General features: G+C 37.0%; 1 protein-coding gene across 3 annotated transcripts in view; it reads left to right on the top strand.

Moving 5' to 3' along the window:
* The window catches only part of AHI1 (Abelson helper integration site 1), a 105,177-nt gene that overhangs the window by 70,257 nt on the left and 8,043 nt on the right, over positions 1 to 26,877 (top strand). For all 3 annotated transcript variants that reach the window (XM_067466586.1, XM_067466589.1, XM_067466587.1), the window contains exons 20-23: positions 12,944 to 13,002; positions 21,623 to 21,688; positions 23,041 to 23,203; positions 25,051 to 25,148. In XM_067466586.1, coding sequence (XP_067322687.1) covers positions 12,944 to 13,002; positions 21,623 to 21,688; positions 23,041 to 23,203; positions 25,051 to 25,148 — 386 coding nt within the window. The remainder of the gene's footprint in view (positions 1 to 12,943; positions 13,003 to 21,622; positions 21,689 to 23,040; positions 23,204 to 25,050; positions 25,149 to 26,877) is intronic.

The raw sequence follows: 26,877 nt of genomic DNA on the forward strand, positions 1-26,877 counted from the left end.
TATTCCCCAGCCTTCTAATCTGGTTTGGGATATGCTTTCTCAAACCACCAGTTGTGATTTCAGGCTCAGTCCTTCTTTAAGGCTTCTTTCTAGAATCTTTCCTTTTCCACAGACAAAGGTCTGGACTCAGGATATTTCATTTTAGACCAATATCTGGTAAATTTGAAATATCTGGTAAACTTGAAAAAATCTCACTTGGTAAACTTGGAATCATAGAGTTGGAGGAGAACAAAGGACCATTCAGTACAGTCAGGAATACAAAACTCCGGGTGTCCTCTTCCAGCGGCTTCATGTAGATATTGAATAACATGGAAGATAGAAGTGAGCCTTATGGGGCTCCACAAGCCAGCAGCCAGGGGTCCGAGCAGGCATCCCCCAATACCACCTTCTGGCTCTGACCCTCCAGAAGGAGGCATTGTAACAGAGTGCCACCAAGTCCCATCCCGGAGAGTCAGCCCAAAAGGATATCATGATCAACAGTATCAAATGATCGATGGTGACTAAACCAAGGGAAGTAATCGTGCCTCTCTATTCTGCTTTGGTCAGGCCTCACTTGCAATACTGGGCACCACAATTTCCATATCTGGGCACCACAATTCAAGGGAGATATTGTCAAGTTGGTACGTGTCTAGAGAAGGACAACTAAAAGGATCAAAGGTCTGGAGACAATTAATCTCTATGAGGAACCGCTTAAAGAGCTAGGTATGTTTAGCCTGCAGAAGAGAAGGAAAAGAGAAGGGATGAGCACATGTTTTCCACTCATTATATACTCACACAGGTTTCCCGTCATGCCCAGGGACAAAGAGAAATGATGTGAAACTAGTCATTCTTCACATGGCCATGACTCAGCTTCTTTAGCCAGCCCCATTTGTTACACTTACCAGTTACTTAACTCTTTGGTGGATTTTCGTAACAACATGTTCAGAAAGAAGATTTTTTCACACATACGCAATAAAACATACGGATTTGCATACAATGCATTTCTAACTACCAAAATCCCATTAGCTTTTTTAGCTGCTGCATCACACTGTTGGTCCATGTTCAACTTCTTGTCCATGAAGACTCGATCTTTTTCACATGAATTGTTGTCAAGCCAGGCATCACACATCTTGTATCTTTGCATTTCATTTTTTCTAAGTGTAGTATCTTGTGTTTCTCCTTGTTGAAATTCAACGAGAAACATGACAGTTTTAAATTATTGTATTCTGCAAAGCGTGATTGATATAGCAGATGGTGTAGTGGTCTGAGCATTGGACTAAGACTCTGGAGACCAGGGTTTGAATCCCAACTTGGCCATGAAACCCACGAAGTGTCCATGGGCAAGTCATACTTTATCGGCCCCAAAAGAAGGGAGTGGCAAACCCCTTCTAAACAAACCAAACCAAGAAAATTCTTTGATAGGGTCACCTTAAGGTGGCCATAGGTTGGAATTGACATCAAAACATGCAACAAAAAGTAGTTATGCCATGAATACTTTTTAAAGCAGGTTCTTTTTATTGCAATTTTCAGTGTGAGATGGTATATCACAACTTTTACAGAACCTTTACACAAAGAATGACATTGAACATATTGACATACAGATTCTGTGTAACTGCATTGGATTCACAAACAGCTTACAGTTACATTGGTTAGCAAACAAAGAAGGGGGATTACATTTTTTACTCAGCATTCACATACATATGAACATTCATCCATCCTCATGCATCCAAATATTACCATATCCTTTTCTCCCTCCTTGGAGAAGAACGCCTGCTAGGCCAGACCCTACTTCCCTGCAGCCTGCCAACGCATAGTTCTAAAACTGCCAAAACTTCAAACTCCCTAAGAACATGACTCTAAAACGCATTCTCTTGAGAAAAAGAGGCAAATGAACAGCTGACTTCCTGGCAAATCTTCCACTCTCCGAATACACCATCTCTTTCCATAGAGCATGGCGAGTGAACAGCTTTGCTGGCTGTCACATTTGAGAATTATTAGATTGAGTCTTTTATAGGAATATTCTGCTGATGTAGTAAATAATTGCCCTGTTTGAAATAATCTTGTGTCTTCAGCTCCTGACATATAAGTTGATCTTCAAGTAATTAACCATTATGTTCTGGGTTTGACTTGAAAGAGCATTGTCTTCGACTAATATAAACAGAGATCATTTCCTTAAGAGTTAATCTCGTCTTTGGTCAGCAAATGTTGGCAGATGTAAGGAGATGTAAACATTTATCTTATCACTGTTTATTTTTCAGTTCTCATTAGCAACTTTTAATTACAGTTCTTCAAGCAGGTAGTTAGTAGTCATTTCAGGCCTTAATCTTAGAATTGTGTCTTCAAAATGATTAACTCTCATTCATTCATTTCCATTCAAACCATATTTCATATTAAATCCACATTTATCAAATCTGCACATCATATTTACTAGGGCTGGGCGGTTTCGTTTCGTTAATTCGTAATTCGTTAATAATTCGTTAATTTTTTTAATTACAAAACGATAACGAACCATTCTGGAGCAATTTTTTTAAAAAAACGAATTTTTAAACACGTTTTGTAAATGCTTCGTATTTCGTTATTGTATTCGTTTCGTTATTGTTCTGAGGTCGTTTCGTTATTATTTCCGCATGTCTGGGGCAAGTTTTTTGTTTAATTAGTGAAAAAAAATTATAATATCACACCAACAGTCAACAACAGAGGGAGAGGGAAGCTTCAGAAGTTTTTGGAGGTTTTTTAGCGTATTTCGCGGTCGCGTCCGCCATTAACGAATCGATTCGTTATTGTTTCGGAAATCGATTCGTTAATGTTTTGTAATTTTTTTCACATTTACGAAATTTCATAAATATCGAACTTTTTAAAAGGAAAATTTTGTAATTATTTTAAATAACGAAACGCAAAAACCCCCAAAAAACGAATCGATTTTAGAAACAAATTTTTCCGTTGTTACCCAGGCCTAATATTTACGTGACAGTCAATGTACTCATTCAAATATTTGTGATTTTTTAGAAATCATTGTGATGCGTTTATACAATTAGAATTCCTTTTCTGCTGTTGGGTGCATTGATACTTAATGAAACAAATATCCAAATGGATGCTTCCGAACACATTCGAGCCATTGGTGAGCACCATTTGGGTTTGGCTTGCCCACCAATTACAAATCCCCTAACAGTAGCAATATCTAGTCCACATCTTACTATTTTGTATGCAAGAACATCATGGGGGACTCTCTTGAAGATCTTACTTAAATCAAGATATTCTACATCCACAACATTCCCTTCATTTATCAAACCCATAACTATCAGAAAAAGAGGTAGTATTATTCAAGTATGACTTGTTTTTGAGAACCCCATGAAGACTTTCTAAGAAGCATCTTCATAGCACATTCTTTTCTATCAAATAATATGTAGAAACATGTTGTTTTTTTCTTTTTTCTTTCCTCCTTATCCTCATCCTTTTACTCTTTTGTTCCTTCCTGCTCGTTCTCACACTTCAACCTGACCTTCAGGTGTTTCCTCTTTCTCCCTTTTTTACTAAATGGCAAGGATGTTTATATTTCTTTTAGCTGTGAAATAAGTTCTGGGACCTTCTTGAGATAAATTTGCCTACAGTCACTGAAGAGAAATTAATAGCTTAAGCCTATCAACAGCTTTGTCTCTAGTGGTTAGGAATGGCAGCAGAAGTCTGCTACCTGGTGACTAAAGATTATACTGCACAATGCAGACAGTTTTCAACTGACTGAAACAAATGAGACATTTTTTTTTTTAAAAAAAAGCAACCCTGAAATGCATAGTGTTAGCTTTCTTTAGTTTCCTTCTTAAATTTCAGGTACCTCAGAATTATGACAGGGGTAGCAAACATCCATGTATATACTGTTTTTTCATGGTACATGTTAGTGTACACACCACTTTCATGTCTTATTAACACTCCAGGGTAGCTTGCAGCATGTCAGATTATACCAGGATAAAATCATACCTATAATTGAAAATGGTGATGAAGGTAGTAAAACATAGGTTTTAATTAATATAGTTTGCAAAAAGTGTTCCATGTAGCATATAGTGTAGTGGTTTGAGCATTGGACTATGACTCTGGAGACCAGGGTTTGAATTCCAACTTGGCCATGAAACCCACAAAGTGCCCATGGGCAAGTCTTAACTTTATCAGCCTCAAAAGAAGGCAGGGGCAAACCTCCTCTGAACGAATCAAGCCAGGAAAAATTTTTCATAGGGTCGCCTTAAGTTTTTCATAGGTGGAAATGATGTAAAGTCATGCAACAAGAAATAGGCAGTGTACACGTTCAAATATTTGTGATTTTAAAAAAATCATTGTAATGAGTTTATTCAATTAGAATTCCTTTTCTACTGTTGTGTTCAGTGATACTTAATGAAACAAGTATCAAAGTGGATGCCTCTGAACACATTTGTAGAGTTGGTTTCTAGTACCAGACTGAAACTGAGTTTACACATAAACACCACTTGTGGTCAGGGCAAACTTTCTTCATTTTAGCAGCTCAATTTAGGTGGGAGGAGAGTTATTTTGTTGATATTGTTAAACACCTGGGCGGCAGAAAATCTTGCTAATCTACTGCAGATCAAGCAGCGATCAACCAGTAGGTCCCATTTTTTTTCCTGCACACCCCTGCTGTAGGCCATTTAGTTGACGACACATTAGATTGTACATTTTTCGCTGGCTGACTGCTAGCAGATTTATTGCACTGGCTTGTACAGAGCTTGTCGAACTCAGTGTACAATTTATCATTACATCTGAAATAGTTCTGTCATGTTTTTATTGACTTAAAACAGGATTCTTAAAAGCCAAAGAAAAAAATTAATCACTGGATCTTGAGGACAGAAAGTGGCACCTTTCATATATTTTGACAGGGTAGTATTTTATGTGTGTGTTCTTGTACAAGAGAAGCATTTATAGTCAAAAATTCACTTTAAGGTAAATGTTTATAGAAATGGAATACACCTATAATACTCTTGTAATATAATCTGCTATGAAATCAATGACCCAAATGTCTCTGGAAATCATTTGGTCAACCTCTAAGATCAGTCCCACAAGTCTGAATAAAGTCAGTTGGGAGCAGAAATGTGAAATCCAGCATAGTGGTTCTAGAAGGGGCTTTTCATATATATATATTTTAGAAAAGGCAGAGGAACGAGAGACCAGATTGCCAATATCTGCTGGATAATGGAGAAAGGCAGGGAGTTTCAGAACATTGACTATTCTAAAGCCTTTGACTGTGTGGATCATAATACATTGTGGCAAGTTCTTGGTGGGATGGGCATATCAAGCCACCTTGTCTCTCTCCTGAGGAATCTGTACAAGGACCAAGTAGCAACAGTAAGAACTGACCACAGAACAACAGACTGGTTCAAGATTGGGAAAGGTATATGGCAAGGCTGCATACTCTCACCCAACCTTTTTAACTTATATGCAGAACACATCATACGATGCGCGGGGCTTAATGAATGCAAAGCTGGGGTGAAAATTGCTGGAAGAAACATTAACAACCTCAGATATGCAGATGACACCACTCTGATGGCCGAAAGCGAGGAGGAGCTGAGGAGCCTTCTAATCAAGGTGAAAGAAGAAAGCGCAAAAGCCGGGTTGCAGCTAAACATCAAAAAAACCAAGATTATGGCAACAAGAATGATTGACAACTGGGAAATAGAGGGAGAAAATGTGGAGGCCATGACAGACTTTGTATTTCTAGGTGCAAAGATAACTGCAGATGCAGACTGTGGCCAGGAAATCAGAAGTTGCTTACTTCTTGGGAGGAGAGCAATGTCCAGTCTCGATAAAATAGTAAAGAGTAGAGACATCAGACTGGCAACAAAGATCCGCCTAGTCAAAGCCATGGTATTCCCTGTAGTAACCTACGGATGTGAGAGCTGGACCTTAGGGAAGGCTGAGCGAAGGAAGATTGATGCTTTTGAGCTATGGTGTTGGAGGAAAGTTCTGAGAGTGCCTTGGACTGCGAGAAGATCCAACCAGTCCATCCTCCAGGAAATAAAGCCCGACTGCTCACTGGAGGGAAGGATACTAGAGACAAAGTTGAAGTACTTTGGCCACATCATGAGGAGACAGGAAAGCCTAGAGAAGACAATTATGCTGGGGAAAGTGGAAGGCAAAAGGAAGAGGGGCCAACCAAGGGCAAGATGGATAGATGGCATCCTTGAAGTGACTGGACTGACCTTGAAGGAGCTGGGGGTGGTGACGGCCGACAGGGAGCTCTGGCGTGGGCTGGTCCATGAGGTCACGAAGAGTTGGGGACGACTGAACGAATGAACAACAACAACAATATTTATCTATAGCAAAGTGAAGGGCGAGAGAACAGTTTTCACAGTACTAGTTAGAGCAGGTATAGGCTAACCTAGGCCCAGGGGCCAGATACGAATCCTTGGGCTCGTTTCTCAGGCCCTCCTCTTTCTCACCATTTTATTCTTCCTTCCTTCTTTCTTTCCTTCTTCCTTCCCTACCTCCCTTCCTTCCTCTTCTCCCTCTTTCTCCCTCCATCCTTTCTTCCACCCTTTCATCCTTCCTTCTTCCCTTTTGTATTTCCTTTTTCTCTTTCCCCACTCCCTTTCCTCTTTCTCCCTCTCTCAATTCCCCTCCACTCTTTCTTCCTTCCTTCTTCCTCCTTTCATGACTTCTCTTTTTCCTTCCTCTCTCCTTCGCTTCCTTCCTTCTATCCTTCCCTTCCACCCTTTTGTCTTTCCTTCCCTCTTCCCTCCCTCTTTCTACTTCCTTCCTTCTCTTTTTATCTTTCCTTCTCTCTTTCCTCTCCCCTTCTTTTTCTCCCGCTTTCTCCCTCCATTCCCTTCCACCCTTAGGTCCTTCCTTCCATCTTTCCCTGCCACTTTTTCATCCTTCCTTCCCCTTTGTCTTTCCTTCCTCCTTACCTCCCTCTCTTCCTCCCTCTCTCCCTTTCTCCTATCATCCTACCCTTCCATCCTTCCTTCCTTCTCTCTTTTCTTCCTCCTTCCCGCTTACGCCGCTCCCCGGATTCAAACCTGCGACCTTTCGGTCAACAAGCTCAGCAACTCAGTGTTTTAACGCACTGCGCCACCGGGGGCTCCATTGCACAGATATTACACCTCTATAAACTTTATGTTCATTACATTAATTGGCTCTCACCACCAGCACCATCTCCCTCCAATGCTGAGATGTTTAATAACATTACTTACACATTCTTTATAAAATATCAATTTATTTAACCTTCATATGCAAAATTTGTTGTTAAATGTTTTTGTTTTGAGTCAGTGCCCATAACAGGAACTATCACGATCCAATTCTATGGTTTCCTTGTCAAGTTTTATTGCCAGGTTTGTCATTGCCTTCCATTGAAGCTGAGAGAGTGTGACTTCCTTAAGATCACATAGTGATTATTGTGGCTGAGTGGATATTTGAAGTTTGATTTCCCCATACAGACCTTTATACCACATTGGCTCTTAATCAAGACCACCTATTTATTTATTTTTTTGCTGCATTTCTATAATTCTCTCTCACACACCCAAAGGGAGACTCAGGGCAGTGATTTAACCTGTTGCACCCTATGTAATTTTATTCTCAAAAAGGATTTTGGTTAAAATTGATCTTAATTCTTTCTGACATTTCAGTCTTATCTTAATCTGGGATATTTTCTGATCCCAAAAGAATTCATGGGTATAAAATATAAAGAGCCAGAAAACAAATGATGACATAAAGTGGAAAATTTCTTTTCAGTATCCAATACTCTTCTCTATAGTGTTTACTAAAATGTAATAAACACAGATGCAACAGATTTGATGGGATACTATTTGTTACAGATGTTCTTGTTTGTTAAAGAATTTATATATATAGCAGGTACTTAAAACTCAGGACCATTGTTTGTACTCTTTTGGGTAATAATGTCCTAAATGTAGTGTCGAAAGCTTTCATGTCGAGAATCTCTGGGTTGCTGTGAGCTTTTCAGACCCATCGTGAGCACTATTGGATTTCCTATATACAATTTGGCAAAATTTCTGGCCTCACAACGACAAATGCACATTGGACTCACTGCACACTATATTAAGGACTCATCCTAATTTCATAATCATAGAATGATTGTAAATTCCTCAGGTGGGAATCCTAAAAAAAAAAAATTGGCTTCATTATCCCTGAACAGCTATTGATATGCATTTGAATATAGGATGACACTATAGTTCAGCACTATCTATTCAAAATATTAATAATGTTATTAGTGGGACACACAAATGAAGAAAGCACCTACCTACATATTATCTCCAACTTCGTACATAGCTTTTTAGGGAGGTCCACTGTATCCTTCAAGAAAACAACTTGCCAATGACAAATGCATATATACTACTGTGAACTGCAATAAACACAATGTATCCCAAATTATCCTGCCATCATCATCATCATCATAATCATGACAGGGTTCATATTGTGCCGAATTTCCCCCATGGTTATAAAGTGTCATGGAACTATTTTGGCTGAATTGTGTCCAAGACATACCAATAGTTATGTGTCTGTAGTAGATAAAATTCATAAAACAATTCATTTGAAACCTTGTATTGCACATCACAAATTATACACTAATAAGAATATTTAACATTATTATCTTAAATTGAATTCTTTCTGAAGTGGTCATGCCTTTATTTAGGTTTATGGTAACTGAAAGGATCATTAGCTTATTAACAGTGAAGTTACTCATGGACAGAAAGATTTTCAAAGTCAAGTGTTTGCAAGATTGTGGGCACACTAGCTCTTTGAGGTGATGCCATCTAATTACATATATAAATATCTTCCAGTGTTCAAATATTTGTGAGGAAATTTCTTATGAGTGTGACTAATACCACTGGCTTAATGTAGACAAAGTGCAGGTGGAGGTTGTGCAAGCTTTCCCATGGATATCTGCCAATGCACCTGAGTAATTTCAACCAGAAACTTCCCATTAGTGGAAAAATCTGGGCAACTAATGAGCAAGTATAACCTGCAGCACATAACTGAATCCTGTGTGAATGGATGTTATTACTACAATGCACCTTTTTTTAATGCATGATGGGATGCATGCTGTTTTAAGAATATTTCTGATCGGGTTTTGGCATGTGTCTCTTGCAAAAGAATTGACTTCAATTACCTTTATATTCCTGTTCTTGAATTCAGGATTCTAAGTTGTTTTCTTCCATAATTAAACTATGTCGTGATAATCCAGATACCTATACATTTTTTCTTGTGCTGAAGCTGGCCATGATGCCTGTTGAAAAAAAAGGCATAATGAAAAGGACTATTAGATAGCAAAAGAAGGTTACAAAGGAATTATTGCTGTTGTGCCTTAAATCCGCCGAGTCAAAAGGGATTTTTTTCAACAGGGGATAGTAACATAATCTAAAGGACTGCCTGCACTTCCATGAATATACAAGAACACGGTAACTATGGTGGAGGAAGGATACTTCTCATTCCTCTGCTGTCTGAAATGTGGAAAATCATAATGCAAAAACAGTATCCATCCAGATTGTAATATCAGATGTATATGAGAGCTACTGACTTTTTTTGACATGATGAAAAACAAATCTTCTCAAACACAGCTTTTATAGGGATCCTTTTGAACCGATGGATTTTGATCATATATTGTGCTTTTGATACTGTTATTTGGTCACTTTATTATTTTAGTCATTTGTTGTTTTGTCATTTTATTGTTATTTTTAGCAACCCTAGTGGTCCCCCTTTGGTTGGAAGGACAAGATACTAAAATATTAATAAATAATATATTTTTCAAAATCCTTCCTTTCTCTTGCTAGTAGACTTCACTTTCCAGCTATCTGCTTTGCAACAGGTGTAATTTAGATCACAAAAAATTCCAAAGTACAGAAAGTAGTTTGAAAGAAAAGTTAATTGAATTTCAAAGGAAGAAAAAAAGCTTATTGAAAACTTAGACATCATTTCTTGGTCAGACATGCAAAAATTCTTAGGATGCCATCACATGTTCTCATAAGTTGCTTAAAAGGCTAATACAAAAACTTGGACTGCAGTGCCCAGAATCTCTCAACTAACAAGCCCTTTGAAAAAAGTTTAGGTAACAATACCAAAATAAAAATCCTAAGGTTCTACAAATTATCAGACTAGGTCAGTAAGGAAAATAAGTGGAAAGCTTGCATTTCCAATGTTTCCATTAGACAGTATCACTTTTTTTTTTCCAGAAGAAATCAGCTAGCGCGTAACAGAATATGGAGAATAGCACCACTTTTTCATCCAGGTTCAGACATGTTCATCACAAGTTTGTCAGTCATCCTTTTAGATTATCATACAGTGACACGGCTCTTCCAGTTTTATTGCAGTTTAATTAACTGTAGTTGATTTCATAAACTGAGAAACATAATGAAATCCCAATATTCATACAGAGATTGCTTCTTCAATAGAGAATTTGTCATGAATGTACCATGTTTGTATCTTCAAAAGAAGATACAAACCTTCAGCCATATTAAGTAAATGACTCTAGCTTCCATCAATACAACAAATAACTTGAAGAAACACCAAATGTTAGAGAGAGTACATGGGGATTCCTCTGTTTCCTCTCCTTTAATGAGGGTGATTAGTCTAATATTGCCTTTTTTAATAGAGGTGAATAACCATGGTACCTTTTTATTTTGGATTAAAGCCTTGATTTATGCACTGCTGCACAGCCATAAAAAAATCTCATAAGTCTTGTATAAACCCTGACACTTGTACAAACAGGAAGAAATGTGAGTGCTCATTACCAAGTTCATCAAGCACTTTTGCTATAAATTATCCCTGTAGTAATGTAGATGATGTGAAAAAGAATGGCTCAAACCTGTAGAATTTTGTGACTATAATTTTTATCTTTCTCTGTATTTGGTAGCATTTTTGTACAGTCTTCATTTTGCAGTAATTCCTTTTATTTATTTATTTATTTATTTATTTAAAAACATCTGGTCCACATGTCTTATATAGTGTTGGATGGATATTGAAAAAATGTGGAAGTTTAATTTGTGTGGCCTTACTATGATGATAAATGGAAAAGAATCCAAAATTACAAAAACATCATTTTGTAAATATACCGCACAGTGTTGGAAGAAAATAAAGAGCAAAGTGTTTTACACATTGTGTCAATGTACAGGTTTTTCCATCTTCTGATGCTGCAGTTTTGATGCCTCAGTCTTTGTTTGCAGATTATAGACAAGTTCTATTTAATCAACAAGAGGTTTCCTCTTTTGTCAGGTCTTCTTACCTACAGAAAGAACAGACCTCTCCTTGAATCACTTTAAATGAATGCAAAAGCTCTTTTAGCTTTATCACACAGAAATGTCATAAACTTTACAGCTGATTCCACTTGCAATGGTCCCTGACCCATTTGATAACTGGGAGCTTCCTGCATATCATATGTGAAAGTCTTTTGGGTGTATTGATTTGAGTGTTGGACTAGGACTCGGAGACAAGGTCCAAATTCTTATTCAGTGTGGAAACCCACTAGGGTGCCTTGAGCTCTCTCCTCCCCTAAGAGGAAGGCAGTGGCAAATCTCCTTTAAATAAATCTTGGTAATAAAGCCCTAGAATAGGGTCACTGTGAGTTGGAGTTGCTTTAAAGCAGTGGTTCCCAACCTATGATGCATGGACCACCAGTGGTCCGCAAGAACTAAAATATGGTCCATAGCCTCACCATTACTACATTGTGTTAACAGGAGCAACTGGTCTTGCAAAACCCTCTTATCATTCCGAGGCTTATTAAATATAGTTTTCTGTGGGCAAGTAGATGACGACTACTGGATGGCATATGTTCTGTATCAGAAATTAGAGCCAATGTGGTCTATCCAATGCAATTTTCTGAATCAGCATCCCAAATAACCAAAACCAAATCTAAAGTTGGCCAAAAACTGATTCGTATCCCTTTTGGTACTAATGTTGGAGAGTGGTCCCTGATCAAAGTGGTCCCTGGTCAAGTGGTCGTTGGTCAAAAAAAGGTTGTGAACCACTGCTTTAAAGACACAGAACAACAACAATAATAACAATCACACATGTGGTCAGCAACACTCATCCCACTTCCCTTATATTTGCAATGTTATGCATTGCTGTGTGACAACATTTACCACTTTATTTTGTCATGTGCACCACAGGGAAGTAGTTGCATGTGAAAAACTGTTTTGTCACATGAAAAATTAAAAGGACTCCAATGTAGACTATGTCTCTGTCTAACCCAATAAACTAACAGTACATCGTACTGGTTCACTCAGTCTCTCTCTTCAGTGGGTATTTGTAATTTACATGGAGGTAGGGAATTATCCTTTTAAAAGATACATCTTTAATGTTTCTTTCCTTAGAACTATATTCTTGTTGAGTGTAAAAAGAAAAGAAAAAAGACAGAAGACATGCTTATTGAAAAGATGTGTGGAAGCTTAGTACTTAGTATAATAATAAATGTGAAATGATCCAAAATGACAAATACATCCTTTTGTAAATGTACTGCACTGAGCAGGGATAAAATAAACAGCAAGATATGTGATGCCAGGATGTCATATGATCAAAGAGAATACATTGAATAGCTCATACCTATTATTTCAGATAAAATGAATAATTCAGTACAAAGGTGTTGTGATCGCTTCTGATGGAGAGAGAGAAAAAATGTATGTATGACTCAAAGATTTAGTGACAAGGAAACGCAGTGCTGCTTTTAAATAATAATGTCAATTCTGAGTGTGAGGTGATGTACAGGTTTTGCTAGTGCTATTTTTCCAAATAATTTGAATGGAAATATTGGATTGGCTAACCTTATGTCAGGTCTGTTAGTTAGATAAACCTTCCAACTGTTCCAAACTGAAGGATGTATAGTTGGGACTGAAAGCATCTGCTGCTTTTTTATTCAGCGTTTTGTAAAATATACTATCATCACGTTTTAAAAATAAAATGATTTATTAAACTGAAAGGAGATCACAATAAAAAAATACATGGCTTTGTCTTTTCACAGGGAGCTTCATCCCAGTAGGAAATCCTTTTAGCCGAACTTCATCAGCTGGACTATGCATGGTAAGGAATACCTGCTTTTGCATATATATAAAAAAGAATATAAACATTTAAAAATCCTTCAAAAGTTATCATTGTACATTGTGCTTCCCTTTAAGGATAAAAGGACTGCCTTCTAAAAAAATAATCCTTCATGTAGGCTTTCTGCCTCCTATAGTTGTTCTCTGAAAGCCAAAGAACAAAAGATCCAATATTATCTATGCACAGTATGATTGTAATTCATTAGAATGATGTATACCTGATTTTCTGTCTTCAGTATTTTTTAAGATTCGTAGTTATGGAGAACAAGGCAGAGATGACAGAACTGGAACTCAGATTGGAAGTTAGTTGTGCTGTAAACTGAACAGATAAAGGTTGAAATGAATTTAACTTCTGTTAAATGATATGTTATGTACAGTAACTCACTTGTATAATAATTATACATTGAAATCATTGTGAGTTTTTGTTTACTTTCAACCTTCTTAAACTTATGTGTCTGCAAAATATTTTCCAGGACTGTTGATTAACAGGCTAAAATCAGTGGGTTCACACTTTGGAATTTTGCATCTTTGTGGGAAATTTTGAAGAAGGGAACAATAATTTTGATTGTGATGTCAACTCCCTTGTTCCCATTATCAGAAAATTACAAATACTGCTTTAAGAGTCTTCCTTGGCTTCCAGGGGTCCCACAGACAATTCTATCTTTAGGTTCCTGCACTAAATCTTTGTTGATTCACAAAGAATATTGGCATGATTAACTACATTTTTAGCTTCTAGCTAAATATTTGCTAAAATTCAGTACAGTGGAGCCCCCATTTCCTCTGGGTTCCTGGATCCCCCATAGGCTTGCTATGTACAATGATGTAGGAAAATGACGCCCCTTATATAAATCAAAGCTTGGGATTAAAAAATTCCAGCCATAGATGGTTGACTATGGAAGCAGATTCCATGGATACAGAAGACAAACTATATTTATATGCTTAAATATAAGAATCATCTGCTTCCTATTTACTTCAGAGCTTCCTTTGCTGTCAGCCTCATACACTCATAATTTTCATAATCTAGTTGGGAATTCAAAACATAAGCTGTTTTGGCAGTGGAGTTTCTATCATGCACAACAGGGTCTCTGTTATTTTTTAATTTCTAATTTACTGGCCTTCTCTTCTAATTATGTCCCTGGGTTTATATTTATATGTTGTTTTTTGCCACTTAGTACTGAAACTAGTCTTGATTGATTGATTGATTCTGGCTACATTGGCTTGCAAACACTCCTGAGTGACAATTCTATTCAGGTATCTTGATCCATAATAATTTTGACTAAAGAGGGAAAATGGAGTGGGAAATCCATAATATAGCATTCATTAAGTTGTCTTATTTGATGGGGGGCACATTAGTGATAGAAAACTTCTCCTAACAGTATGTAAATTGACATCCTTTAGAGTTGAAAGTGAAGTGTTTCTGATTAAAGAAGAATTGATCAAATAGTTTTGGAGTGTGCCTGAATACATCTTAGCAGTTGAATTATTTTACCTACTTTTCCATTCATCCTTAAAAAAAAAACCCTATAGACTTTGTCATAGCAGCTGTGTTTGCATTTCTTTTTTGTGTTTGTACATTGCAGGACTCACTAAAGTGCAGCCTGGCACAGCTTTTCCTCTAGACAGATTATAGATTCCCATGCTCATTAAATGCTTGAGGACTGTAATCAAATGAGGATCATAGTCATCTGAAAACTCAGGAAGGCAACCATGCTAGTAATGGTATAATTTAATGATCGAGGCTCCATAAAGACCAAGGCATAACAGTGGTTCTCTTATTTCTTAAATTTTAACTTTTAAACTTCTAGTACACCTGTGTTTTTTTCCTTCTCAGTTAGGCTCTAGATAGTTTGTTTAGTGCTTAGACCATAGGTCTTTCACAAATAGGACAGACAAATAAATGTATAAAAACCAGGTTATAAAATGCAATACAAAATACACTATTAAAATACTATTTAAATCATTAGAATCATTAAATTGCTACATAAATTGATAGCGAGATACACCCTTAAAATACTGCATCTATCTATATATCTAGTTAGGTTGTATCAATCTTTTATCCATGCTTCAAATTCTAATTAGTGGATGAATTCCAGTTGTAGTATGGGGACTTGTCCATTGATATGATCTCACTTGATCTTCTGTATCTGCCATCATCTACATTTGATTGATTCTTATTTGATTATTTGATTATTGTATGTATATGATGTATATGTATATGATGCATATGACTTACAAACAGGAAACAAAGTGAACTACAACCCAGTAACAAGATTAAACAAAATTGAAATATCATTTTAAAACCACCAATTAAAATGTACAATGGTTTGTTTTTTTTAATGTACAAAAGTTAAAACGAGAGTATCCCTCACACATTACCTTAAGAAGGCACCCTGCAAACTATTAGTCGTGTTTGCCTGGTGGGGAAAGAAGAGCATGAGAGTAATTGCGGCCTCACCATAGCCTCCTTTAGGTACAATGGAAAGCTTCATGACTCTCATTACTCATGTAGCCAGTTCATCTTTCACTGTTTTTGGAAGCCAGAAAGGTCAAGGATCCTGTACACATGTGGTGGCTCTTGCCTCTCCAAGGGTTTTGTCCTGTCAGGCTGCACAAATGAAACATATTAAGTAATGCACAACAAACAGGTGCCAAAATTACTACTGGAGCTATATCAATCACAGCATCCAAGTCAGAACACATCTAAGCTATTTTGTCTGTAAAGTATCTTCTTCACATAGTACTTTTAACTGGAATACATTACCCCCAAATTACTCTGCAAGATTGAGGACCTTTTTTTAGCATTGGCAGAGATGGTGCTAAGTAAAGTACAGGCAAAAGAGAATTAGAAAATATTGCCCCCCCCCCCCTCAGCTTTGCAACATTGAAAGTACTCTGAACTGAATTCTGTTTAAGAAATGCTTGACCCAACAGAAGAGAAGCTGATTTCAACACACTATTTTTCTGTTGCAGAACAAGAGTGGACATCTCAGGCTGCATCTACTCTGTAGAATTAATGCAATTTGACATCACTTTAATGGTCAACACTCAATGCTGGGGATGTTGGGAGTTGTAATTTGGTAAGGCATCAGAGCACCCTTATAGATAAGCCTAAAATATTTTAAATCTACATCTTCAGGATTCCACAGCATTGAATTATGGCAATTAAAGTGATGTAAAACTGTGTTTATACACCCTCAGTCCTTTGTGCAGTTGCAAAGAGTGTTTGAATAAATTAAAGTACTATTCCAGAAGCACTTTCATTTACTTTGCAAATTATTTTGCTATACAGATATGTTTATTGGTTTTAATATGGCTTTGTGATTATGGCTCTGGTGGGCCATTCTCCCAAAAGGAGGTGGGATATAAACAAAACAATACAAACAAATTGCATGCCACTCAAGGTATAGTTAGTAGAAGGATGGGAGAAAGTGAAGTAGTAGTTGTAGTAATATCAGCCATGATAATGTAATAGTTAAAGCAACAATGAAAATACGTGGTTTGGTAATGGCACAGTGACAGACAGGAAGGTGCTCCAAAAGGTCACCTCTTCTGCACATTAGCTGCCCTCTCCCTTTTTTGGATTAACTTTATAGGTCCCACAGCTCAGAGCATTCTTGGGAATCCATCTCACCCGGCATATTCTTTTTTTGAATTACTGTATATACTCGAGTAGAAGCCTAGTTTTTCGGTTTTTTTTTTAAGCTGAAAAAGTCTCCCTCAGCTTATACCCGAGTCAAGGTTTTTTATTATTTCACTCTATTATTATTATTATTATTATTATTATTATTACATTAATCATTTTACTCCTATTATTATTACATTTATTATTTTATTCTTTATTATTGTTATTATTACATTTATTATTTTACTCTATTATTACTGTTATTATTACATTTCCATTATTTTACTCTATTATTATTGGAAGGATATGTAAACACATTTACACTGAAGAAGGTTAGAATAATGCTTTAATCAGAGGACAGTCTTATCTTAACTTACAGTTTTATTCAAAAACATTTAACCTACTGATGCCTCAATTAATGCAATGTTACTGGTATCTATTTTTATTTTGGAATTTACCCGTAGCTGCTGCACCCCCCCCCCCCCCTCGGCTTATACTCGAGTCAATCCGTTTTCCCAGTTTTTTGTGGAAAAATTAGGTGTCTCGGCTTATATTCGGGTTGGCTTATACTCGAGTATATACGGTATTGCCATCTGGCAGACAGTACAGAGTGACAAAGACAAGGACAAATAAACTGATAGATCGTTTTTATCCTAGAGCTGTGGCTATGTTGAACTTCAAGATTTTGCACTGATGTGGCATTGGGGGTTGTGTAGTGGTGGTTGGAGTGTAGAGGGATGGGTGTGTTGTTTTGTGATATGTGCTGGGGAAGGCATTTGATTTCATTGTGAAATAGCAAAATGACAATGAAGTTGTCATAGTTTAAATAATTTCAACACTTTTTAAGACCACTAATATTTGAGCATATATCTTAACATGATATTTATTCCTCATTTTACATCAGTGAAGGGGGACACACACATATTTAAACTGGCCCGTTATTATCTCCATTCACAATTTGCTTTCAGAATTATTTTAGCATAAGGCTTGTAAATCAAAATATTAGTTATACAACTGCAGTAAAAGCCATGTGCTGCAGCAGCAGTATATAAAGTGCCATCCCAGTGAAAGACATGAGAAGACATTTCTCTTTGCAGTGTCAGGCAGTCACAATCCTAACATGCATTTGTGTAGATGTCTCTTTCTGACAGCACTGATGTATCTTTCTGCCAAACTGCAGCATGGAATTTATATAAATTATCCCATGGGGTACTTCTCCATAATGTGGTGGACTATTTATGTGAAATCTTATACAATTCAAAAAGATTGATTAAAACTGACATAACATCGAGATTGTGTTGCTGGACTTGGGCTGTAAAATTGAAGTGATGTAAATGTGGGGGAGCCAGTAACATAAGGAATAGGCCCAAAGTGCCTGTGACTGCCAGAGGTTGCAGCTGAGCACTGAGTGCCTAGTAAGAGTCATTCCGTTCTCTGCTTGGCGCTTGGCTGCAATCCTTGGCAGTCTGCAGGCCACACACACACACACTGTAAAAGAGAGTCTCTTTCCAGGTTACTGTGTGTTGAAAAGTACAGGGGGGGGGGGGGGGTTGCTAACCATTTAAAAAGGTAATGGAGTCTGAAAAAGAGCCAAGGACTGCAAAAACAGCACCAGTGAGCCACAGACTGCATTTTGCTTATCCAGATTCAGAGACAGGAGTTTGTCCCACCAATCCTAACAACTCAAATGAATGCTGGAGAGAGCCTGAGAATTAATGAAATGGTGAGACCCTCTAGCCCTAAAACTGAGGGAAAGTGGAGCGTGGGATGCCCACCCATTGCCACCAATGGGATGAAAATCAGGTGACCAAATGGTTACCATTCCCACTTTCCTTTTGTTTCGTTGATATACCAGAGGGGGCGTACCGTTTCATGCCATCCTAATGGACAGGACAAAACGGAATAACTTTTTAGATACTTAATCCTTAAATATGGCCAAACTCCTATGACTCCCAAAAGCATTAAGGAGTTATGGACACGTTATTAATTATGCCAAAAAATGTAACTGCATTATTTCTCAAAAGGAGTGAGATTTATATAGTCTTATTACACACAAACATTGTTTCACAGGTAATATTGTTTGTGATGCATTACTTACAAGTTACAGCATAGTCAAGGGGCCGGTATTTGTGTTATCTGTTTATTTCGTGTTTTGTCAGTAATATAATAGAATACTTCCTCAAAAATGAACAACACTAATGAGAACCTTTAAAACATAACAAGCAACAACTTCTAAACTCTGGAAGACAAGACAAGCTTCTTTGCAGCAGCTGCTCTGTATGGCAGCCATACTATTTGTTCACTCTATTGATTTGCCCTGTTCTGTGAAAGATTTCCTGGAAGTTGCAGATATCACCATGGAACTACCCATATGGCAGAGCTTTACATGATAGTTGCTGAATATAAGAGGAATAAAAGAAACTGCTTTATACTGATTCAGCCTCCTGCCCGTCTAGCTCAGCATCATACCTCTTTCCAGGAAAAGCCGACTTTCCCATATTGAGGATAGACCTTGGCTGCTTCCAGCTGTAAAAATGGGATTAAGGTCGATCTAGAATTTTCAACAGAGAAATGTATAATTGGACAATGTATTATTTTTGCTACTACCACTTCCCCCAGTGATCCTGTTTCCTTTCTCTCTTTTTTGTATATTGCTAAGGATGTTTCCTCAGTGTGTTTACGTTTGTGTTTATGTATATTTATTAATGTAAAATGTATGCCTGTTTTGTATGAATATTTCAGTCTTGAGCTGCAAGTATTATGTTGTCCAGAAATTCACTCATCTCTGATTTCACTGCAAGCCTCTTTGAGCATATTATTACCAAGGGAAAGCACCATGCCTATAAATGAATGGTCAAGTTGAAGTCAGCCCTGTGTATTATATTTCAGACTTGCAAAGCAGAGTTCAGGTTTATGCAAGATTCCTCTGAAGGAATCTCTAGAACAATGAACTTTATTATAGTGTAGTATTTATGTACATTTTAAAGAAGGGAGAATGGTTCTCTCAAAATGCTGTCTGCTAGGTAAGCTTTGTGAGGAATAACCTACAGGCCCCACATTTTCTGAATTGTTTGTACATATTTTCTCTAGGTAGAGACTTTTGAATTCACATTTTCATAAAACCACAGTAGAGTATCTGTGAGATTTCAAAATATCCTAGGGCATCTTGAAGTTTTTAATCTGTTATTTCCTAACGCTTACCTCAACTCAAGGAAGCTTCAAGGGGCTTTTTGGAAAGCTTGTAAATATCTTTTTTTAAAACAAAATCATTAGGAGAATAGGAATAATAATCATCATCATGAGTCATAACTAAGTAACAAGAGCCACTCCTTCCCTTCCGGTAAAACTCACTACCTCCATAGTGCTGCTGCCCTACAAACCCTCATTTCAGGAAAAGAAAAACAAAGAATAGGTTTAGACCTGCCCTCTCTGTGTGGCAACACAGTACTAAAAAGTGATAGTAAATCATAGTTAAATCCACTGGATTACTGGTTTAAAAGATTAAATTAGGCCAGTAGGGCCAGATTATTGTGCATGGACTTGGATCGCTTTTTAAAAATTAGCGACAGGGAGTTTAACAGAAAAAGAGCAAAACTGTGAGGTGCATAAAGATCTAACTTTAGTAGGATTTTATTCCAAATTCTCAGGATTTCACTGTCTGTGTCTACTACAAAGTAGCCAGATCTTGGTCAAAACTAGGTAAATTCAGCTAGTCGAATAAATTCGACTAGTAGCGTCCCTTTACCTTATCCTTTTAATGTAATGGGAACTAACAAGTATTATATTGATTGCACTCCATGCAGTCATGCCGGCGACATGACTTTGGAGGCATCTATGGACAACACCAGCTCTTCGGTTTAGAAATGAGCACCACCCCCAAAGTTGGACACGACTAGACTTTATGTCAAGGGGAAACCTTTACCTTTACTTTTATATTGATTGATAACACTTGCAATCGGAATTTGGAAATAACTAGTTAAATCTGACTAGTTCTTTTACCCTTTTCTCCAACAGATCTTAACAAATATATTTGCTGGTTAACAGTACTCTTTATTCTTGTGGCACTATGAATGCAAGGCTTTATCCAGTTATGCATTGGAGGAAGGAGACTCAAGAGAAAAATAATGGTTGAAAATGAAAGGGATTGCCCTTAGGAGCCCTGCTGAATGCATGCAGAATACTCAATTTAGCATTGATCTTTGAAGCCTATGTTTCTTGAGACTAAATGAACCAGGAGTTAAAGAATGCAATTCTTCAGTAGTGGAGCACTAGTCTAGGCAAGCAAGTGTTCTGGATATGCCCAGAATCACTCAAAGTTTTATAACTTAATAATTCTGCTCCCATGGTAAATTCAGCTCCCATGATCTATCAATTCATCTGTGTGATTATTTGTTGCTGCACCCCAATATTGCAATGGCCTAACATCTTGTGATTGAATTGAATACATGATTCCTCTTTCTTACTTGAAAATTAAATACCCAACAGTGTTTGAATTGAAAATGAATACCTTAGATGTTGGTCGAAGGGGGTAACAAAGAGGAATAATTAGAAAGGATGACAAATTGCAAAAAAACAAACAAACAAAAAAACACCCACACCTTTTAGTAATGGCTCAGTCAAATGTCTACCCCTTTCACTACATTTAGTGCATTCTGACAAATTCCACTGTGAAAAAACATTATTTTAAAGGACTCTTATAGATGTGGTTTAACATTGTAGGGAATGAAGAACAGCAGGTTTCCCATTGTCCATATGACCAGGTTAAAATTACAATGAAGTCATTACATCCTTAGGCCACCTGCCCATGGGCTGTTAGCTACTCTCTTCAGTTTGTGATAACTTACAGCTAAATTTGTTGATACTGAATGATAGCATCCACTACTTATTTTTTATTTTATCTTTGCTGGATCATTACTTGTATGATCAAACACATAAAAATCTTGCAGAATATATTCTGATAGTGTTAAATACTTTCTTACAGAATGAAGAGTTTCCAACTGCAGCTTGTGGCAAAGGAGACAATGGTTCCACTCCTGTCCAAGAAACAGTATGTACTGTGCAAAATTTTAATCTGTGTTCTCTTGTCTATTGATATTAGTTGTTTAGCTTAAAGATTATAATTAATTTTTAAGTGACCTTATGTTCTCACCACAACTTTTTGAAATGTAGTAGCTTTAACTATTTCAGAAGTAATGTCAAGCCAGGATTTAAGGTTCCATAAGTGTCAGCAAAAACTTTCAGCAGGCAACATCTGAATTACATTGGCAAGAATTGTATATGCTATACATTTTCTTGTGAACGTGACAGGAGTTAAGGCAACATATGCAGATTTTTCCATTTGTAACATCACACATTGAAAACCCTTGTAAAGGACCAAAATATTTTTCACATTCCAAGTTTTTATTGCAAAAAAATAATCAGTTGTCATACAAAATTACTGGGCAAAACCCCATGTACATTTTTTCAGAAAAGTCTAATACATTTCATATAAGTTATCATAAGAGGAAGCAAGGTTGGTTGTATTAATCTTAACAAAAATCTGTGTTGGCTAGAACTGCAGAACAACATAATTTGGAAGGCAATATTTTCCCACTCTTGCATTTGATGAAGTTACCCTTCTTTAGAAAAATGAGTGAAAACGATTAAGCAAAAACCTTTCTTTCAGTATATGTTTTTGTCATATGTCTCCAATTGAGGGGCATAGTCAAAGAGAATGCAAAATAAGAGCATTGGTTTCTATTTAAGAATTTTGCCCCTCCAAGTGAAATTTTTCTTCACTCTACAAATTTCCAGCATTTCAAAAAGTAAGGCACATTTCAAAGAGTAAATCATTAACAACTCTAATTCTTACATTTGCTGTGTTTGCATTGTCGTAATCACTTTGACTATTTTTTTCCTATGGATGGCTAAACTCTGTTTCTAGATGTGCAACTGCAGAATTAAGTGACTGCAATGCTAGAAATTTGTAGAGTGAAGGAAATCTCATGGGGGGAGCAATCTTATAGGGGAGCAATGGCCTCGTTTTGCCATCTCTCCATGCAGACAAACTCTGAAATGAAGTAGGCTCCTGAACACAATTCTAGGAAAGTTAGAATTCTAAGAAAGAAAATGCATCAAACTTTATTTGCATATAAAACTAACAGCTGCTGGTGCTCTTGTTGTTTTTGAAGCTAATCTTGGTGCCTTTGAATGCTCTTAACCCTTTCTGGCATCCCACAGGCCTTTTATCTTGCCTCTCCTGCTGCGTTCCCACCAGCCCCAAAACCTGAGGCAGCCTCAAGCTTTCACCCAAGTGGAGCTTTGGTTACAGCAGCATTTCTATTAGAGGAAGTGAACGCTGGCCTTTTGTCTCTGTGGTACAGTAGTGATAAAGCTGTGGTGGTCTTATCTCTCTTTTAGGTAGTGGCTCTTTACAACTACACAGCGCATCGATCAGATGAACTAACCATCCACTGTAGGGACATTATCCGAGTGTTATACAAAGATAATGACAACTGGTGGTTTGGAAGCCTGGCAAATGGTCAGCAAGGCTATTTTCCTGCCAATTATGTGGTTGGCGAAAGTATGTATAATGCTTTTTTCTGTTGTGTTGTACCTGTGAAGCCTTAACTGTATTTGTATGGCCAGTTCAAATGTTATACATATATCAAAATAAGTGAAGTAGGACTAAATATGAGAACAAACATATTGATTGCTAAAATTTGTATACTACATGCTTATTTGGGTAGCAGCCTTCCAAGGCTTCAACGCAGAGGGTTCCCAGCCTTGTTCTGTGTGATCTTTTATCTGAAAATGCTGAGGATTCAAGCTGTTCATTCAGAGAAAACTCAGAGAATTGCTGAGAAATTCAAGACCATTTTATTTAAAATAAAATTCAGAAATATCAAGCATCATCTGCAGAAGCATATCCCCTTTAATCTCAACATAGGAGAAAATATGACTTCTGCTGCAATGCATGCCCATTATCTAAGAACAAAGAAAGCATGTTTCTTTTTTCATAAGTAGTGGTTTATTTACATGCAAACTGATGAACAGTTAGTCAACTAAAATAAATTAATGCATCAAAACAAATACAATTGAGCATTTAAAAAACAAAAACAGTGGCCAGTATAAAATGCAGGTGAACACTAGTGAATCCTTATAGTAAAAAAAACCCTGTGAAACAATTGAAAAATTGGTAATTTCAAATGAGCAACACTAATTTAAATCTATGACTGCCTGTATAAAAGCTTTGCCATTTTCTTGCCTATTTTTATTTATACCTCATTTTTTCTCTCTAAAAAAGAGACCCAAAGCAGCTTAGAGTAAAACCAATATACAATTTAAAACCAAAAATATATACAAACATTAAAATAGAATTAAATATTAAAGGTAATAAAAACCCTTAAAACATATTAAAATATATTCGTAGCTTTTCTTTTCAGCTATTCTACCCATAGATAGTTCTGTTATCTTGCTTACATGCCATAAAGTGGCTATTTGTCATGTAAAATGTTAGGTAATTTGGGCAAAAATAATCAGGGTTTCTGTAACAATAAATATCTGTAAATGTAGGTCTTTTTAAAAACTTCTTGGAACTTATATGACTTCCAGGTTTTTTTTTAATCAAGGTAATGGTCTACTTTAGTTGTTCTGGTGCAAGTGAAGTGTAGTCATCTCTTTGTATCAAGTGTGAGGCAACACATTGGAACAAGTGTGGTAAATCTGTCACTGTCTCAAGTCAGCACAATCCCTATAAGAATAAGAATGTGTTTCCTTTTGCGAAGCCTTCCTACTAGTAATCACTGTGAACTGGTCCAACTCATGTTAGGGCTAGTCTCCACACCAGAGGGCACTCTGTACAAAAGTCTATCTATGACATTTGCTTCCAGTTAATGCTGTTCATGTACCTCTATATCTCATGTGATGAGAACCTTAACAGTTTTAAGGGAGGCATATGTCTTAAACATGAAAGCAGCAACTGAGAGAAAAGGCAGACGACACCGCATTTTTCTCTGTATTTTGGAAGTGTCCATTTCAGTTTAATGTATTTACATATTAAGACATTTCTATATTTGAAAGATTGTAAGATCATTTGCAGTATTTAAACCCACAAAACAATAAAATGTGATAATGAGGCGATAATAATTTCACTGAAATCACCAAATTCTTGTTTTATGTCACAGTACTGATTATGGGAATACATGTAAAGACTTTGTAGTTTTTTTTTCTCTATATCATATGCAGAAGTCCTTGGGTTGGTACAAAATCAATAGCACTGAGTTGTAGCAATGCATATATAGAGTAGCATTAAAATCTGCCAATCTAGGCCATGGAGGAACTGACCCAAGAATGCTGTGTATTTAATTAGATGGTCCATTGAATGCCCTTTTAAGCTACAGTGCTTAATAAGTTCTGTTTTAATTTCAGCACAATATGAGGAACAACTTTCTCCAGGATTAGCAGGAGATTCAACTCCGCTTCTATTTAGTGAATTGGCAGAAGGCACATCACCAGCCGTGCCTGAGGTACTAATTTGGGAAGAAGGGTATATGCCATACTTATGCAAGATTGGATTGCTTGTGGTAATAGATTAATTGCCAGGTGCTTCCAGCACAAGGTAATTTTAATGTGTGGACTTGCTTGGATTTAGCCATTCTCAAAGAGTATAAACCCAGAGGTTATTATGCCAGCAAAATCTGCTGGGAAATATTTCTTATGAAATTAACTGAGATAATACTATTGTTACAAATTAGGTGGCCTGATTGTTCAGCAAATATAGAATCTTAGAAACATAGAGGTTCCCATGGACCATTGAATCCAGTCCCAGCTCCACCCAGGATCTCCAGCTGAAGCAGCTCTCTCACACAACCAGAGAAGGAGACCACACCAACTCTACAACCAGTTGGTTGCTGAACTGCTTTCTGTCAAAAAAAAAAAATAGTCCATAACGACAAATAAAATGAAAGCTGAAATGGTTAATTTTATTGCAAACTAGTTTATTACCCATATTTATTATTCATATCTCGTGGTAAAGACAGCGTTACAGTGGGTGTCCTGTGTTTTGTAGACACAGGAAAAGTCCTGAGCCCTCTTACAGGATAATTCATTCTTCTGGACAGAACTCTGCCCATTGGAAGTAAAAAAATACTGTGGGGAACTGTGTGTTGTGACCTAAGAAACAAACTTTGTGCAATCTTTTACTAATTTGGTTACACTATCAAATGTAATTAGGCTATTCATCCCATGTCCCCAGATGTGTTTGACAAGAAAGCATAGCATAATAGGAAAACCCAATTGTCTAGGTTGCTGCAAAAGGGATAAAGGCACAATGCAATGATAGCTTTAGTTTTGCAAGTTGAACATGGTTGCCTGTCCAAAACTATATTCAATCGGCTGTTGTGCTTATTAAAAATGGAAATGCAACTACAAAAGTCCATTGTTTTCTTCTCAAAACATTGTGCTTTACCCCATGAAATCTAATATCTGGTAAGTGCACGTGAAGCTCCCTTTTCCACACGTATGCTCATTAATATCAAGAAAGCAATTCTGAGAGCCAGATTAGACATAAAGCCTTTTGAAAAGTGGCAATGGATGTGTAAAGTTTTCAAATTATGCTGCAGTTTGCAGCGTTAGCAACCTCTGGGTCTTTGTGTGTGTGTGTGTGTGTGTGTGTGAGAGAGAGAGAGAGAGAGAGAGAGAGAGAGAGAGAATGTGTAAGAAGGGGAAGATTTATCTCTTTTGCTCCTATGTATGTTACAAGGAAAGCCTCAAACACTCCACCCGAATCCATTCATGATCCTGAGATAGTTCAGACTTCTTTCAGCTTCTCAATACATAGCAAAAACATGTATTAATTAAATTCAGACAATGGATACCAAGTATAGTTTGACTCTCAGTGCACATTTCTTTGAACCCACAACAAATGAATGACAGTTATTGCTCCCACCATGAAGAAGATGTTGGCTGCTTTTTAGGTGAGACAGAAAATCTGGTATATCAGGAGCCCCATCTGGTCAAACAGTGGGCTCCCATATAGTCAGGGAAATTGGTACGACCCTTTCTCCCTCTTGTAGTGTAATACCATGGTATTGGCAGAGCAGGAAAAGTTAATCATCCAGGTCAACCCTGTGAACAAAGAGATGAAAAGACTTTGAGAGACTGAACACACCTGAAATGCACCTGAGAAAGCATAGCAACAACAAAAGGAAAAGGTAGTTTTGGACTTAGCAAGAGACAAATCTTTTCCTCCCAGAA

This window comes from Anolis sagrei, chromosome 1 (genome assembly GCF_037176765.1).
Source record: "Anolis sagrei isolate rAnoSag1 chromosome 1, rAnoSag1.mat, whole genome shotgun sequence".
NCBI lineage: Eukaryota > Metazoa > Chordata > Lepidosauria > Squamata > Dactyloidae > Anolis > Anolis sagrei.